This window comes from Leptonychotes weddellii, chromosome 14 (assembly GCF_054177405.1).
Source record: "Leptonychotes weddellii isolate Sample4059 chromosome 14, ASM5417740v2, whole genome shotgun sequence".
In the NCBI taxonomy this organism is placed as follows: domain Eukaryota; kingdom Metazoa; phylum Chordata; class Mammalia; order Carnivora; family Phocidae; genus Leptonychotes; species Leptonychotes weddellii.
In genome coordinates this window covers 42,219,195-42,237,246 of record NC_138382.1, presented here as the reverse complement: position 1 = coordinate 42,237,246, position 18,052 = coordinate 42,219,195, and the positions used below count along the sequence as shown (strand labels likewise).

General features: G+C 35.9%; 2 protein-coding genes across 3 annotated transcripts in view; one reads left to right on the top strand and one right to left on the bottom strand.

Moving 5' to 3' along the window:
- Nucleotides 1-18,052, bottom strand: part of IFT74 (intraflagellar transport 74) — an 89,231-nt gene that overhangs the window by 57,233 nt on the left and 13,946 nt on the right. For both annotated transcript variants that reach the window (XR_014140011.1, XM_081803045.1), the window contains exons 7-8: nucleotides 10,461-10,520; nucleotides 9,085-9,146 (exon numbers count right to left, since the gene is read on the bottom strand). Coding sequence is in view for 1 of the 2 variants with exons in the window: in XM_081803045.1 (XP_081659171.1) it covers nucleotides 9,085-9,146; nucleotides 10,461-10,520 (122 nt within the window). In the remaining variant the exon portion in view is untranslated. The remainder of the gene's footprint in view (nucleotides 1-9,084; nucleotides 9,147-10,460; nucleotides 10,521-18,052) is intronic.
- On the top strand, nucleotides 286-4,447 carry LRRC19 (leucine rich repeat containing 19). Its single transcript, XM_031032002.2, has 4 exons — nucleotides 286-450; nucleotides 2,229-2,742; nucleotides 3,409-3,594; nucleotides 4,086-4,447. Exons 1-4 carry the CDS (start codon nucleotides 370-372, stop codon nucleotides 4,412-4,414), a joined length of 1,110 nt encoding a protein of 369 aa, XP_030887862.1. The 5' UTR covers nucleotides 286-369; the 3' UTR covers nucleotides 4,415-4,447.

Below are 18,052 nucleotides of genomic sequence, written 5' to 3'. Positions count from 1 at the left end.
AACCAAAAAATAGCTATATAAGCATATACTTAAACTTATGTACATACACCTAAATATAGTCTTGACTTTCTTTCATACACATATATTAAAATTTTAAAATATACAACCACTTCACTTGTTTTAAAGTTTACTTTTAATCGATCAGGAACTAATGAGACATTCGAAAAACACTTTCATTTGCCAGGGACTTTCCAGTTTAAGATTAGAGTGCAGGGAGGGTGTGGCAACATGTACGCGTTTCACATTTCATATATTTTAATAAAAAATGAATTTAAAAGGAGAAAAGGGGAAATCAAAATATCCTCAGTACTCTCTAAAGTTCTTCTCCTATTGAGATGAAAATATTCTCTTTTCTATCAGGCCTGCGATATGAAAACTACATGTATCACAATCTTGTTTTGGCCCCTCTCTCTGCTATTATTATCAGACGAAAGCCAGTCTTCTCAAACAGTAAGTTTTTACAATCAAGGTAGTGAAAATATTTTCAAAGGCATACTTTGTGTACATTTAGTAAAATATCCTAAGGCAACTAAAGCAAAAAAAAATCTAAGCTATCAAAACTAATTGGTTAGCGGCGCCTGGGTGGCTCAGTCGTTAAGCGTCTGCCTTCGGCTCAGGTCATGATCCCAGGGTCCTGGGATCGAGTCCCACATCGGGCTCCCTGCTCGGCGGGAAGCCTGCTTCTCCCTCTCCCACTCCCCCTGCTTGTGTTCCTGCTCTCGCTGTCTCTCTCTCTGTCAAATAAATAAATAAAATATTAAAAAAAAAAACAACTAATTGGTTAGCTGTGTATATTCAAAATCTGTGATATGTGAACTACATTCTAATCTGACAGCAGTCTTCATTTAAACTAAGTTCTTTAACAGTTGGTTAAAGAAGTCTGTAAGTTTTCACTATAAAATCTGAGATTAGTTTCAGGATATAAATACCACTCATTCATTCATTCATTCATTCATTTTTTAAAGTAATCTCTGTGCCCAAAATGGGGCTCAAACTCAGGACCCTGAGGTCAAGAGTCATACATTCTACTGACCAAGCCAGCCAGGCGCCCCTAAACACCACTCTTTAAAATGTAGGGAAGGTTTTTTAAAAATCACATATTTATGAGGAAAATTATTGTTGTTGCATTGCTATTATTATGGGGATACTTCAACTGAAAAAACAGTCAAAATAAGAACTAATTTTTTAGATCTATAGCCACATAAGGAAAGCACTTCATGTTGGCTGGCTCTTAAATTCAATCAATAAATGGTTCAGTTTCTTTTTTTTTTTTTTTAAAGATTTTATTTATTTATTTGACAGAGAGAGACAGCGAGAGAGGGAACACAAGCAGGGGGAGTGGGAGAGGGAGAAGCAGGCTTCCTGCTGAGTAGGGAGCCCAATGCGGGGCTAGATCCCAGGACCCTGGGATCATGACCTGAGCCGAAGGCAGACACTTAACGACTGAGCCACCCAGGTGCCCCAGTGGTTCAATTTCTGTTATAAAATATTTTCTGGGGGCACCTGGCTGGCTTTGTCAGTAGAGCATCTGATTCTTGATCTTGGGGTCATGAGTTCAAGCCCCACATTGACTATAAAGATCACTTAAAAAAAATTTTTTTTTCTCTTAAAACACCAAACTTTGAGCTGTTAACCCTATATACAGTTATATATTGAGTATTATTTCTTAATTATTTAATAGCCTATGTGTAGTGCTGGTAGCTCTGATTTTTAAAAACAAATTTTAAAGTAATTTCCTCATTATAAATGATATACAAATATGAGTTAAGAGAATTATTTGCCATGTATTTCCACATAGGTAATGAAATTATACCCACATTCTTTCTGTAATGAGTATGTAATAACAGAAGATATCTATATGATTAACTAGAATCTCTTTGCTCAGGTACATGTATCAGAATTTCCTTAATCTTCAGTATTTCATCCCAATGAAGAAATAAAAGTATTTGCTTTACTTTTTTCACAATATAACATCAAAATATTAGACAGGAAATGTTTTTCTAAAACTATTTTCTTCCAGGGGTGCCTGGGTGGCTCAGTCGGTTAAGCATCCAACTCTTGATTTTAGCTCAAGTCATGATCACAGGATTGTGAGATCTCCCTCTCCCCCACCTAAAAACAAAACAAAACTATTTCCTGCCAATGTCTAATTACCTGCATATGAAAATGTGGGAAATTCTGTTAATATTTTTCCTAATTAATGCATTTCTAATTTTTTTCTTTTTTAGGAAGTCAAATGTAATTTCACTGAAAAGAATTATTCTTTGATTCCAGCAGATATCAATAAAAATGTTACTATACTTGATCTCAGTTATAACCAAATTACTTTGAATATTACAGACACCAGGGTTCTACAAACATATTTTTTACTCACTGAACTCTATTTGACTGAGAACAATGTCACTATGTTACATAATAATGGCTTTGGTAACCTCTCCAATCTAGAAATTTTAAATATCTGTAGAAACTCCATCCACGTAATTCAACAGGGTGCGTTCATGGGCTTAAATAAACTAAAACAGTTACATCTCTGCCAAAACAAAATATTTCAACTGAATCCTGATGTATTTGTGCCTCTAAAAAACCTGATACTTCTGAATCTGCAAGGCAATTTCATAAGCTATTTTGATGTACCACAACTGTTTCATCTGGAATTAATAATTTTATATGGAAATCCATGGAACTGCTCTTGCAGTCTACTGAATTTGCAGAACTGGTTGAACACATCAAATGTGACACTAGGTAAGCTAACATTATTTAAATTAATCAAAACCAAAATGTGATTGATTTTTTCCTGGCCCACCCCAAGAAAGTCTCTCACTTCATGTTTTAAAGAAAAAGAAACTATTCCTGTTTAAGGGAAGCAGGAAGAAACACTGAAAAATAACTATTGAATAGATATTCTTCCTCTGCCTTTTAGGAAAAAAAAAAGGAGAAGAAAAGAAATTTAAATGTTCTATATATGTGAGATGATACTGTCACTTCATGTATTAAGTTTGAAGTTTGAATACGAACACATAAGAGTAATTTTTTTTTCGGTATTTCCTTTTCTTAGGATATCTTGCCAGATAGTAGGTAAAAACAGGTGCCCTATTTTCTTAACTGCAAACCATGCTCTGCCTGAGATCAATTTTTATCACAATCTTAATAACATCTTTACTAACACAAACTAAACAATAAACAGATACTGCATTTAAACCATATATATTGTAAAATAACTTAATAAACAAGAATGTGAATCTTTCCCTTCTTGTGTTGCTAGGCAAATACAAGAGTTTCTTATAATCTGTAATAATGACAGATAAGTATACCAAAAAATTCTAGGTAAAAATAATTATAAAATGTTAGCGATAATTTATTAACAATAATAATCCTATTTCCATAATAAATCTTATTCTGATTTACCAGAAAATGAGAACATCACCACATGCACCTACCCAGATATCCTGATGTACTACAGTATCAAAACAGTACCTTATAATGCTGAGTGCTACTCAACATTTCCTCCACCTATAAATGAAGATCTTTATAACCATTTTCAGTCCATTAACAACTCAACATTTAATAGCTCTTTGAACAACTTAAAAAACTCAGGTAATGTACTGGTTTGGAACATTAATATTGCTGAAGGCAGTATACTAAATAAACTGAAGTAGTTTTCATTTTTCTAAATTTTAAATTTCTAGAAATAATGTAAAAGAATAACTCCTCATCTCAACAAAAGATTTACAAAATACTAAGTTTCCAAACTAGGCTCTGCTAGTTACCATCCAAATGCCATTATACAACTTATGTAACTTTTCTGAGTCTTAGTTTTGACCAATTAAGTCATAATTCTTAACAAGTATAAATCAATAATGTTCTTTCGTGAATTGATAAACAATACCTGCAAAGACAAGTAGTTATTTTGGAAAAAAGGTATTTTTTCAGCACACTTTGAAATATCTTGTAGTAACTTTTGCTTAAAGAAAATTATGTTTATTTCTAATAACAATATTATGGAGTTATTAGGACATATGATTAATGATTATTTTTGTCAATTTAACAAAATCTCTCTCTCTTTCTCTCTCGGTATTCCAATTAAGAACATAAACTTCTTGGAAAAAGCTGGCCTTTTCTTGTTGGTGTGGCAGTCACTGTACTGATGACTTCATTCCTCATTTTTGTTGCTATCAAATGCCCAATATGGTATAATATACTGCTTAGTTACAATCATCATCGCCTGGAAGAGCATGAAGCAGAAACCTATGAAGATGCTTTTACTGGAAATTCAAGTTCTCCTTCACAGGCCCCAGATACAAACTCTGAAGAAACTACAGTAATATTTGAACAACTACATTCATTTGTGATAGATGACGATGGGTTTATTGAAGACAAATACATAGATACACATGAATTACGTGAAGAAAATTAATTCTCTTAAATGCTTGATTTTTTAAAAAAATGTTATTGGGGGCGCCTGGGTGGCTCAGTTGGTTAAGCGACTGCCTTCGGCTCAGGTCATGATCCTGGAGTCCCTGGATCGAGTCCCGCATCGGGCTCCCTGCTCAGCAGGGAGCCTGCTTCTCCCTCTGACCCTCCCCCTTCTCATGTACTCTCTATCATTCTCGCTCTCTCAAGTGAATAAATAAATCTTTAAAAAAAAAAAAAAAATGTTATTGGTTTACTCGCAATTTAGACATAAATGGAGATTAGGCATGTGACATACCAAACTGTGGCTAGTAGACTTTCATATTAATTGCAAGACACATGAATATCATAAAATCATGTTTTTCTCATTGGTACTGAGCACGTAGGTCCAAATACAGTAATTGACATCCTCCGGTAGCTTACAGTGGCAATACTAGCATTATTATTTTCAGCAGTATTCAGGAGACCATAGAAGAGACCTAAAGTAAATTATTCATTAAAATGAACTGATTCTAATATTAGCCCAGATATTTGATGTAATACATATTAAATTATATTAAAGTTTTACTGAGTAGAATCAGTAAAAAAATAAAGGTTTTGGGGGCCACCTGGGTGGCTCAGTCAGCTGAGCATCTGACTCTTAGTTTTGGCTCAGGCTTAGGTCTTGATCTTGGGAGGGGCCTGGGATCCAGGCCCATGTTGGGCTCCGTGCTCAGTGCAGTCTGCTTGTCCCTGTCCTCCCACCCCAGTTCTCCCCCTGCTTGTGCTCTCTGTCTCTCTCTCCCTCTCAAATAAATAAAATCTTTAGAAAAAAATTTAAAAAAAATAAAGGTTTTGGATTTGTCAAAGTGAAAACGCTTAAACATACAACACACTAAGATTGATTTTATGCTCACAGAATGAATTCATGGAATTGGAAAATATTTTTTTAAATGCTTCCTGAATTAGCACAATAAATTTCCTGAAAATTTAGTACTAACTTAAAGCACAGGTACAATGTCCAAGCACAATCCCTAATAAGTTACTACTGACTTTAAAAAAAAAAAAAGGTTACTACTGCTTTCAGTTATAAAGAAAGACCATCACCATAATGCATGATCGTCATAACTGAGTAGTATGGTAGCTTCCAAAGTGGGTATCACAAGTCTCCACGAATCTTGTTTTTAAAAATCTGTATTTCTGCCTCTCTTTGGGAGAGTTCTATTCAAATGAGTCTGTGCTAGAGCTGAGGAATCTTCAGTTGGTCCATGGACAGATGTTTGGGATCCTGTAGATACAGCAATGTTTCCCAAATTGTTTTCTAGAATATTAATTTCCAGGGAAATGATCAGAAATATTTACAGGGGGAAAAACAGTACATGGTCAAAGTACTAGAGAATTACTATAGGAAATACTGAGTTTAAACAAAGTGAAACAAGAGTCCTTACCATAGAACTTATTCAAGATTCTAATAAGCTAAAGTGCTCTCTGCTCTTCAAGAACTAAGTATTAAGAATTTTCCAAACTTACTGGACAACAAAACCCTTTCTTTGAGATATGCCTACAATGAGTTCATAGCACAATAATGATCCAAAAAACAGTTTGGACAACAATGACCTTGAGACTATTACAGAAAGAGTCTGAAGTTAATTATTTACTAATTCTTTATAATCAATTGGCTGTAATCATAACTTTAACAATGCAAACAGTAGCGTTAAAAATTGTAACAAAATCCATCATTTTTACCCTGCAGAGGGGTGAAAATTTACGGTATTTATATCCTTTAGAGAAAAGAATATCTCTAAAACACTATAATAAAATACATTTATGGATGAAATAATATGATGTTTTAGATTTTCTTCATCATCATACAGCGGAGTAGTGCCTAGATGTCTATGGAGGAGGACTGGATATGAGCTGATAGAGCTGGGAGATGATAACATTATTTTATTTTTGTGTATGTTCAAATTTTTTTATAATAAAGTTTTTAAAATGCACATGTACTTGACAGTTTCTCAGAAAAAAGAGTCTAAGAATAATGTATATGTATGTTATATTCTGCAAAATGGTCATTTTAAATGTCGTATCAATAGTAAATTCAGTTCAAATGTCTACCGAGGGAAATAAACTGTTTAGGATGATATATACCCTGTGAAATAGAACTTACTCATTTATAATGCATATTTGTTTGTGTTTATAGAAACATGTTTTCAATAAAGGATATAAATATTTTACATGTAATATTTCTTATTAGATAATATCAATTATACTTTATTGTTTTAAATCTTGATTATAAGAGATAATTATGGAAACAAAATGCTTTTTCTAAATAATTATTTTACCAAAATATCATTTCCTAATTTAAGAGGCAAATATTAATATTTGAAAAATTTAGTAAAGTGAAATATAATTATGAATGAGCAAAGACTGTATCTAATTTCTTGAGCCTCTAATAACTGAATGTTGGCATATGAAATTGAATTAAAGCCAAGTGTAATGTTATAGTAATATGCTAAAGGCTCTACACTATAACTAACTTATTATGAATAGATGTTCCATAATAAACCAGATGGTTTAGTCATACCACACTAAATGGTTGTATTAAAAGAGAAGAGAAGTTTTTTGGACCTGCCTTCTCAAGGTATGCCATTACCAGCTCCCTTTGAATGTGTAGCCAAGGTAGATCCTTTGTGTTACTGAGATGTTGGCCATCTGATTAACGCATGAAATCTATTCACCTACTGCATATAAAAGTAAACTTCATGAAGATAACTCCTGTTCTTAATTCAAATTTCTCCTTAAATGGTCAGAAGAACCAAATACATTCAGACTCAATTACAAACTACAGACATTAAGAAATTGCTGACATTTCAGGACAAACCACCATATTTTAAGAACTTTTTCCTTAACTAAATGAACCAAATAGACATAAAAGCCTAAGACAGTCTTAAATTTATAATCTGTGAGTTATCTTTCTGGATGAAATATATATAATAAATATACATATAATATTTATAAATCTGACCTGAATATTAGATAACTGCAGATGAAATAAATGAGGACCTTAATGTTTTAAACTCTGTTAGGTATTCAATGGACTACAGTTCATTATTTACTTTTTAGGTACCTAGGGGAGTTATTTTATGTACGGTAAACGATAAATATTTGCTAAATGGTTCAAAACCAGAACAGTAAAAAATAAAGTTTTCAAGTAAGAGCTTGGTCACCATGAATACGTAATTTTCTTTGTAAATGGGAAGGACTTCCAGTATTTATAATTTTTAAGGCAGCACTTTACAGCAGTATCAAATGATAAGGGAAAAAGAGGTTCCCTTATTTTTAATCAACAAAAAAATTGTATTTATCTTTCAAGTGTTTTGCCATTACATGTTAACATCCTATTCTTCATCAAATATGTACATTATATGCATAAGTAACAGGACAGTATATTTGGTATTACAGAATTTAAGTAATTTTGATTAATTATTATCCTTGCTCTCAGAGATTAAGACTGATAAAATTCTGAGACAAAATATGTATGGGGTGGGTGTATACGAAATAGCTTATGTTTTATGTTTGCATTGCCTTAGACAATATTTAATTAAGGCCCCCAATCAATGAAGAATAATTATGTTAACTACTATTATTATCTGAATATTTATGTCTTCCAAAATTTGTGTTGCAGTCCCAGCCCCCAAAGGTAATGGTATTAGTAGGTGCAATCCCTGGGAAGTGATTAGGTAGTGAGGGTGGAGCCCTCATGAATACAATTAGTGCCCTTATAAAAAGAGATCCCACAGACCCCCTTCTACCATGGGAGTATACAGCAAGAAGATGCCTGGTATGAACAGGAAGAGGGACCTCACCAGAATGGGACCATGTTGGTGCCTTGAGCCTGGACTGCACAGCCTCCAGAAATGTGAGCAATAAATTCCTGTTGTTTGTAAGTTACCCAGTTTATGGTATATTGTTATAGCAGCCCAAATGGACTAAGACAACTACACATCTACCTATTACCTTTGTAGGCCTTTGTCACTGCCACACTGCCACTTATTACCAAAGTCAAAATTATTTGCCATTGGGTCTTTAACCATGTTATATAAAAAGATGTATATACATATACGTATTACTATAACTATTAATCAGAAATTAGTAATTGAATAATGAAATAATGTAAACAGCTCACTAATAATGTGCATTTTATTAGACTGGGCCTTGAATCTCATAATGCAAACTAGTTAAAAAGCCCAGGTTAAAATTATAAATGGCAGAGATGAAGATGTTCTTACCCATCTTAGATTTTAAACTACTTGAAATAGAAATTTTATTTATCTAATCTATGTAGTAATTTTATTTATCCAGGATTTGGGTACTTAATGGTAAATGAAAATAACAGATGTGTAAATAATAAAATTTGTATTGCAAATATTCAGCTTTTTTAAATAAAATGCAAGGGAAGGGGTGCCTAGGTGACTCAGTTGGTTGAGCATCCAGCTTTTGATCTCAGCTCAAGGTTTGATCTCATGGTCATGAGTTTGGGTCTGCACTGGGCTCCACACTGGATGTGGAGCCTACTTAAAAAAAAAAAAAGCAAGGAAAAAACGAGAAAATTTATAAGGAAATAAATGACTTCAAAGTTAAACTACCTAATTCAGCTCCTTAGAAATGTTTGATTTCTAAATGGATTGTACTTACGCTTGTCTTTCAGTAAATATGATATCCATACTTTGTGTTTCTCGATCATTTTGAGCTTTAAGCTGAATGAAGAGTTAACAGAGAAGTTAGTGATAAAAAATTACCATTAAACTGAACTACTTCTTTAAAAGTTATTCTGGTCATGAACTAATTGAGAGATTATTATAATAATCCTAATGCCACATGCAAAGTTTTTTAAAAATATATAGTATTTATTTCACTTAACAAACTACAACCTGAAAAAAGGAAGTCTTTTTCACAGGCACTGTAATCTCACACCAAAAATATTCACTATTCTTTAGTGATCTATCGAATAATCCAGTGTAAACTTAATTTATGTAAATAGAATTTCTAAAATTTATTGGGTATTCAATAGTTGATTAGTAATATGTTGATTTTAGACCAAACACAAGTTTTATCCTTAAAAAGAATTTTACCTGAGTACTCCTACTTGACTCTACCTGTGCATATTCAGCTTAGAATTTGGTTCTATCCCAAACAACTGACAGAACACATAAAGAAGTTTCCACATTTTACATGTGGCATTAAAAGTATATTTTTAAATTGGAAATTCTCCTGTGTTCTAAAATTAAGACTAGTTTCACCAAATTATGTTTTCAGAACCCCAATTTAGAAAAAAGTCATTTTATGAATTCTGTGCTTTCACAGAATAGTCTGTGTAAATTATAAGCTGTATCATAAACTATATAAAAGTTGTATAAATAAATTATAAGTTATATAAACTATAGGCTCTACGTATGTTACTTTCTTCCAAATATTTGTAATCAAAACAAGTTATAGCTACTAATGTTTTCTACCAAGGAATCTAAGAACACTGAACACAGATTCTCATTTATCAATCAAAAAGTAGTATTATATCCAGCATCATATGATAACTATTCACTTTTCTCTCTTACTTATAAAACTTTGTAAATGTGGCATTGTATTTCCAGTAAGTACTCAGCTCCATCTGTGCAAATATTAAACCAAAGGTATTCCAAACTAATTTATATACAAGGAAATATAGATGAGACTCCCTAACTAATGCTGTGTGTGAGACCAGTTCACCTAGCCTTGTAGAAAGACACTAAAGAATCCACTAGGGAGATCTGACCAAGAGGAAGAAATTTAAAAAGAGCAACTGAAGGGGCGCCTTGCTGGCTCAGTAGAGCATGCAACTCTTGATCTTGGGGTTGTGAGTTCAAGCCCCAGAAAGCAACTGAGGGAACTCAACTGTAATAACAGTATTTAGGATCAGAATAATACCTATCTGTAAGGTGTGTAAGGTTTTATCAAACTATTTCTAGATATAAATGCTTTGTATTGGAGGATATGATCTATGTAAGTCTATTGCTTATGCTTATAAATTTTCTTACCATGTTGTAATCATCCATTACTTCTTCCATTTCAGTATTGGTATTAAGTTTATCTACCAACTAAAAGCAAAGATACAAAAAAACCACTCTATTAGTCTTTATAAATGTTTTTCTATAATTCATAAAATGGTATTCAATCTTACAATGAGTAATCATTTTAAGTATTAATATTTCCAAGTATTTTATCTTCTAAAATAAAAACAAATATTGAGTTATCTAAGTATATACTATGCATTTGGCCAATCAATAAATCACATTTTTAGGGTGGCAAAGTGAGCAGTAATAAACTACTCTCTCAAAGATCGTACATTGAAGAGCTTTGCCTGCTTTGAAAAGATGTCTGACCTTAAAAGAAGTGTCTGAAGAAGACAAAAGTTTGGGGAACCTGTGTCTGTCTGTCTCTTTTCCCCAGCAGAGAGGGTATTAACAGATTTATAAATTTATACCAGTGAAAATGCAAAATTATTTTCTTGGTCTTCTAAAAATTAAAAACAAAACAAACAGGGTAAGGCACCATCAGAACACCAGTAAGCCTACTTCAAAACATTTGGCAATGATAGAAATAGCTAATGTATTTACCTTGTGCCAAACATTATTCTGGGCCTGCTGAATGTATTACACTTCACTTAATTTTAACAATTACTCCACAAAGTAGATACTACCCACATTTTGCAGATAAAGAAATATAGCAAGTTGTGGAGCCAGAAATTGAACAGGAAGGCTACTAAAAACAAACTATTTGGATATAACTATTTCTAAAAGACTAAGCTTTATTAACGCACTATGTGTTAGTATATATATATTTCACTTCTGATATGAATTAAGTGCTACTAAGACGTAACATTTGAGATCCTATATATGTTAGATACTGGCTAAATGTTTTCCCTCTACTAGGTGTTAGTTCATTACCCTACAAACAACATATTTTACACATTATTATTATCATACTAAGTAATTTACCTAATGAATCCCACTACAACTAAAAATGGCTTTTATCGAATGTAATTTCATATTTTATAAAAAAACTTTCTCATATTTAGAACAAAACATTTACTAAAAAAACTGCACTGAATACTACGCTCTACAAAATGTTCATTATGGATTATACAGTCCAACATATTTGAGAATTACAATATCCCATAAACAGCAAAATTTGTTTATGAGTACAGTATAACAATATCAAGTAGGTAGAGCATAATTTACCTAGCCATTATGCTGGAATGCTTCTTATTTTATGTAACACTGTTTTTTACTAGAAGTGAGATAAAAGTTATCCTCTTTAAGTCCAAACACCATGGCTGTCAAGAGGACCTACAGAGTTAGAAGGAAGAAAATTCTGACACTAGAAATTTTCATGGGGCTAAGATCATCCCAAAGACTGGGGCAGTTATGAAGAAAGCCAAGGAGACTATTTCTTCAGAAAGTCCACACTGGGAAAAATCCTTGGTGGAACTATGTTTATCTTACATACTCTATTTTGGCAGAAGGCAATCCCTGTTATTTTGAATGAAATATAAGGATGGAGGTACTAAGTAATTGAATTTTTAAAATTCCATGATAACAGCTCTCCACAGAAAGGCAAAATGCTTTTTCCAAAGAAATAACATTCAGTACACAATAAATTTTAGTTACTTTCAAAATTAATATTTTAGTATTGTTAGGGAAAAATAGGGTGTGTTGCAGTATTTGTAAGAAAATGTATTTTTTTAAGAAGACTGGAAGAATAGGGGTTAAGACGTGAAGTAGTAGGAGGTCCCTATGCTTGCCTCATTCCTTGAACACAACTAGATAAATATCAAATCATTCTGAACACCAAGAAATCGATCTGAGGACTGAGAGAATAAACTGCACAACTAGAGGGAGAGAAGAGACCACACTCTGGAAGGTAGGAGGTGTGGAGACATGATTTGTGGGGGAAAAGATTCATGGGTACTGTGGAGGGGAGGGAGCCCTGATCACGGAAACAGGGGGACGGGGGAAAAGGGAGAGACAGAGAGAGAGAGAGGAGAGAGGGAGCAGTGAACAGAGGATAACATAAGAAAAAGACTTCCCCCAAAACCACTGACTGGGAAAATGAGAGGGGCTGATTATGTTGAGTTTTTACAACCAGCAGAGCTCAAAGACTGGAGTTTCAGAAGTCCACATTCTGGTTGGTATGGAGCCTGGTGGGCACTGTGGTGCACCTGGGGAGGAGGGCAGAGGCCTAGGAGTGGAGAGTGCAATCTGAGGATCCCCTGGGCTGCACTAGGAGAGATGTCTCCCCCTTCTTGATTGCACTTGGGAGAGGTGGCACTGCCTTTCTGGGGACAAAAGAGCTGGCAGATACCAATTCCCTCCCCTGTACCTCAGCATAGGCACAGAGACACCTGCTGAGGGTGGCTAACATGGACACCTGCTCTTCGCAGCATTTTACTCCAAACTCCACACTCCTGCATTTTGGTACAACTGCCCTTCTGGGACAAACCTGCAACAGTCCCAGCATGGCAAAAGGACCAGCACAGGTCCACCCCACATCAGGTCCCTAAAGGTCAGAGTTTTTAAAATTTGGGTGGCCTGCCTGGGATAGAACATAGGAGCACTGCACTGACAGTGTGAAGGCTGGGATCTGAGGGCCGCATGGGACACACAAGGGGAGATTGTTCACTCTTCTGTGAGGGCTTCGCGGACTGCAGCAGGGGTGAACTCCCCTCTCCATGAATGAGGGAGAGGGCTGGAGCCATTTTTGTCTCCCACCCATCAGCACGGATTGACTTCAGTGAGCAACACAGAGCCAACAGTGAATGTCTGAGTACCTTACACCAAGCCCCGGCCCCCTGCAATCTGCAGGTTCTTCTTTACTAGGGCAAGTGTGCCTGAGAACCAAAGCATCAGGCCCCTCCCCCAGAAGATCAGCACAAGTTCCCCGCTCCCCCCAGCACACAGCAAGTCTGTTGACCATAGAGAGCTGCAAAGCTTCAGCTCTAGTGGAAATAGTATCAGGCCTCTTTTAACAAGCAGACCAGAGTACACCTAGTTAAAACCTGCCACACTCTGGCCAAAGTTCAAACACTCCCCACTGCAGGCAAGAAGAAACTCTGCAGAGGACTGACCTGAAGGAAAGAGCAGCCAAAACACAGCAGCAGAGTGCACACAGCATATACCAGAAACACTTGCTTAAGCACTAAGCCCTGGACAGTATATGATCCCTTCTTAATAAAGCATTACTCTCAGGAGCAGGAAACTTAACAGGCTTTCCTAACACACAAAAGAAGACAGAGACCTAACAAAATACTGAAATGGGAGGAATTCATCCCAAAAGAAAGAACAAGAAAAGGATATGGCCAGGGATCTAATCGAACAGATATAAGTATTAAACCTGATCCAGTATTTAAAGCAACAATCATAAGGATTGAGAAAAGCACAGAAGACACCAGGGAGTCCCTTACCACAGATATAAAAGATCTAAAAACTAGTCACACTAGAATAGAAAATGCTATAGCTGAGATACCAAACCAAATAGATATGATGACCACAAGGATGGAAGAAGCAGAAGAATGAAAAAGTGATAAAGAAGATAAAATTAGGAGTGCCTGGGTGACTTAGTTGGTTGAGCGTCTGCCTTCGTTTAGGTCATGATCCCAGGGTTCTGGGATCAACCCCAACAGCCGGTTCCCTGTTCAGCGGGGAGCCTCCTTCTCTCTCTCCCTCTGCCTGCCACTCCCCCCTGCTTGTGCTCTCTCATTCTCTGTCAAATAAATAAATACAATCTTAAAAAAAAAAAAAAGATAAAAGTATGGAAAATCAAGCAGAAAAGAGGGAAAGAAAAATATTTGATCACAAACGTAGACTTGGGGAACTCAGCTATTCCATCAAGTGTAATAACATTCTTTTTTTTTTTTTAAGATTTTATTTATTAGAGTGAGAGAGGGCGCACAAGTGCGAGCACAAGCCGGGGGGTGGCAGGCAGAGGGAGAAGCAGGCTCTCTACTGAGCAAGGAGCCTGATGTGGGACTCGATCCCAGGACCCTGAGATCATGACTTGAGCTGAAGGCAGACGCCTAACTGACCGAGCCACCTGGGCATCCCAAGATCTCATTTATTTGTCAGAGAGAGAGAGAGAATAAGCAGGGGGAGAGAGGCAGGCAGAGGAGGAAAGGCAGGCAGAGGGGGAAGCAGGGTCCCGCTGAGCAAGGAGACTGATGTGGGACTCGATCCCAGGACCCTAGGATCAGGACCTGAGCTGAAGGTGGACACTTAACCAACTGAGCCACCCAGGAGTCCCAATAACATTCTTATCACAGGAGTCCCAGAGAAGAAAAGAGGGAGAACAGGGCAGAAGGTTTATTTAAGCAAATTATAGCTGAAAACTTCCCTAATCTGGGGAAGGAAACAGACATCCAAATACAGGAGGCAAAGAGAACTCCCATCAAAATCAACAAAAGTAGACCAACACCAAGATTATCATAGTAAAATATGCAAAATACAGACATAAGGGAAAAATCCTAAAAGCAAGGGAAAAGAAATCCCTAACTTTTAATGGAAGACAAATAAGGTTACCAGCAGATCTCTCCACAGAAACTTGGCAAGTCAGAAGCGGATAGCATGATATATTCAACATGCTGAATGGGAAAAATATGCAGCCAAGAATACTTTATCCAGCAAGGTTGTCACTCAGAGTAGAAGGAGAGATAGAGTTCCAGGACAAATAAAAACTAAAGGAGTTTGTGACCACTCCACCAGCCCCACAAGAAATATTAAAGGGGACTCTTTGAGGGGGGAAAAAGACCAAAAGCAACAAAGACTAGAAAGGAAGAGAGAAAATCTTCAGAAACAACAATTTAACAGCTAATAAAATGGCACCAAATTCGTATCTATCAATAACCACTCTGAATGTAAATGGAGTAAATGCTCCAATCAAGACACAGGGCATCAGAATGGAAAAAAACAAGACCCATCTATATGCTGCCTATAAGAGATTCATTTTAGACCTAAAGACCCCTGCAAATTCAAAGTGAAGGGATGGAGAACAATTTACCATGCAAACAGATGTCAAAAAAGAGCCAGAGTAGCCATACTTATGTCAGACAACTAGATTTTAAACCGAAGACTATAAGAAGAGATGAAGAAGGGCACTATATCATAATTAAGGGGTCTATCTAACAAGATCTAACTATTGTAAATATTTATGCTCCTAACTTGGGAGCATCCAAATGTATAAAGCAATTAGTAACAAACATAAAAAAAACTCATTGATAATAACACAATAATAGTAGAGGATTTTAACACCCCACTTACAGCAATGGACAGATCATCTAAGCAGAAAAGCAACAGAGAAACAACGGCTTGAATGAACACTGGACCAGATGGACTTAACAGATATACTCAGAACATTCCATCCTAAAGCAGCAGAATACACATTCCTTTCAAGTGCGCATGAGACATTCTCCAGAACAGATCACATACTGGGTCACAAATCAGGCCTCAACAAGTACAAAAAGACTGAGATCATACCATGCATATTATCTGACCACAATGCTATAAAACTGGAAGAAGTCAACCACAAGACCACAAGAAAAAATCTGGGAAGATCACAATACATGGAAGTTAAGGAACATCCTACTAAAGCATGAATGGGTTAACCAGGAAATTAAAGAAGAAATTAAGAAAAAAAAAAAATACATGGAAACAACGGAAAACATGATGGTCCAAAACCTTAGAGATGCAGCAAAAGTGGTCATAAGAGGGAAGTATATAGCAATATAGGCCTACCACAAAAAGCAAGAAAAATCTCAAATATACGACCTAACTTCACACGTAAAGGAGTTAGAAAAAGAATGGCAAGTGAAGCCTAAAGCCAGCAGAAGAAAGGAAATAATAAAGATTAGAGCAGAAATAAATGATATAGGGGTGCCTGGGTGGCTCAGTCGGTTAAGCATCCAACTCTTGATTTCAGCTCAGGTCATGCATGATCTCAGGGTCTTGAGACTGAGCCCCAAGTCAGGCTCCATGCTGGGTGTGGAATCTGCTTAGGATTCTCCCTCTCCCTTTCCCTCTGCCCCTCCCCTCCACTCGTGCTGTTTCTCCCTCTCTATCTCTCTAAAACAAGAAAAGAAAGAAATGATAGAGAAACAAAAAGAGCAGTAGAACAGATCAATGAAGCCAGGAGCAGGTTCTTTAAGGAATTAATAAAATTGATCACTTCCCAGACAGACTTATCAAAAAGAAAAGAGAAAGGACCCAAATAAACGAAATCACAAATGAGAGAGGCTAGATCATAACCAACACCACAGAAATACAAACAATTATAAGAGAGTATTTTGAAAAATTATATGCCAACAAATTGGGCCATCTGGAAGAAATGGATAAATTCCTAGAAACATAAACTACCAAATCTGAAACAGGAATACAAAACCTGAACAGACCCATAACCTGCAAAGAAACTGAAGCAGTAATCAAAACTCTCCCAACAAACAAAAGTCCAGGGCCAGATGGCTTTCAGGGGAATTCTACCAAACCTTTCTTTTTATTACAATTACTGGATATTATTATATCCACTTAGTTCTTTTTTTTTTTTTAAGATTTTATTCATTTATTTGACAGAGAGACAGAGAAAGCGAGCACAAGCAAGGGGAGCTGCAGAGAGAGAGGGAGAAGCAGGCTCCCTGCTGAGAAGGGAGCCCCATGTGGGGCTCAATCCCAGGACCCCAGGACCATGACCTGAGCTGAAGGCATATACTTAACCGACTGAGCCACCCAGGTGCCCCTCTACCAAACATTTAAAGAGTTAATACCTATTCTTCTCAAACTATTCCAAAAAATAGAAATGGAATGAAAACTTCCAAACTCATTCTATGAGGCCAGCATTACCCTGATTTCAAAACCAGACAAAGACTCCACTAAAAAACAAAACTACAGGCCAATATCCCTGATGAACATGGATGCAAAAATTCTCAACAAAATACTAGCAAATCAAATCCCACAGTACATTAAAAGAGTCATTCCCATGATCAAGTGGGATTTATTCCTGGGTTGCAAGGGTGGTTCAATATTTGCAAATCCTTCAACATGATACACCACATTAATAAAAGAAAAGAACCATATGATCCTCTCAATAGACGCAGAAGAAGCATTTGACAAAGTACAGCATCCATTCTTAATAAAAACTCTCAACAAAGTAGAGATAGAGGGAAGATACCTCAACATCCTAAAAGCCATATATGAAGGATCGACAACTAATATCATCCTCAATGGGGGAAAACTGAGCTTTTCCTCTACAGTCAGGAACAAGACAGGGATGTCCACTCTCACCGCTGTTATTTAACATAATGCTGCAAGTCCTAGCCTCAGCAGACAACAGAAAGAAATAAAAGGCATCTGAATTGGCAAGGAAGAAGTCAAACTTTCACTATTTGCGGATGACATGATACCCTACGTAGAAAACCCGAAAGACTCCACCAAAAAAAATTGCTAGAACTGATACACAAATTCAGTAAAGTAGCAGGATAAAAAAATCAATGTACAGAAATGTGTTGCATTTCTGTACAATAATGAAGTCCAGAAAGGATAAATCAAGGAATCACTCCCATTTACAATTGCACCAAAATCCATAAGAT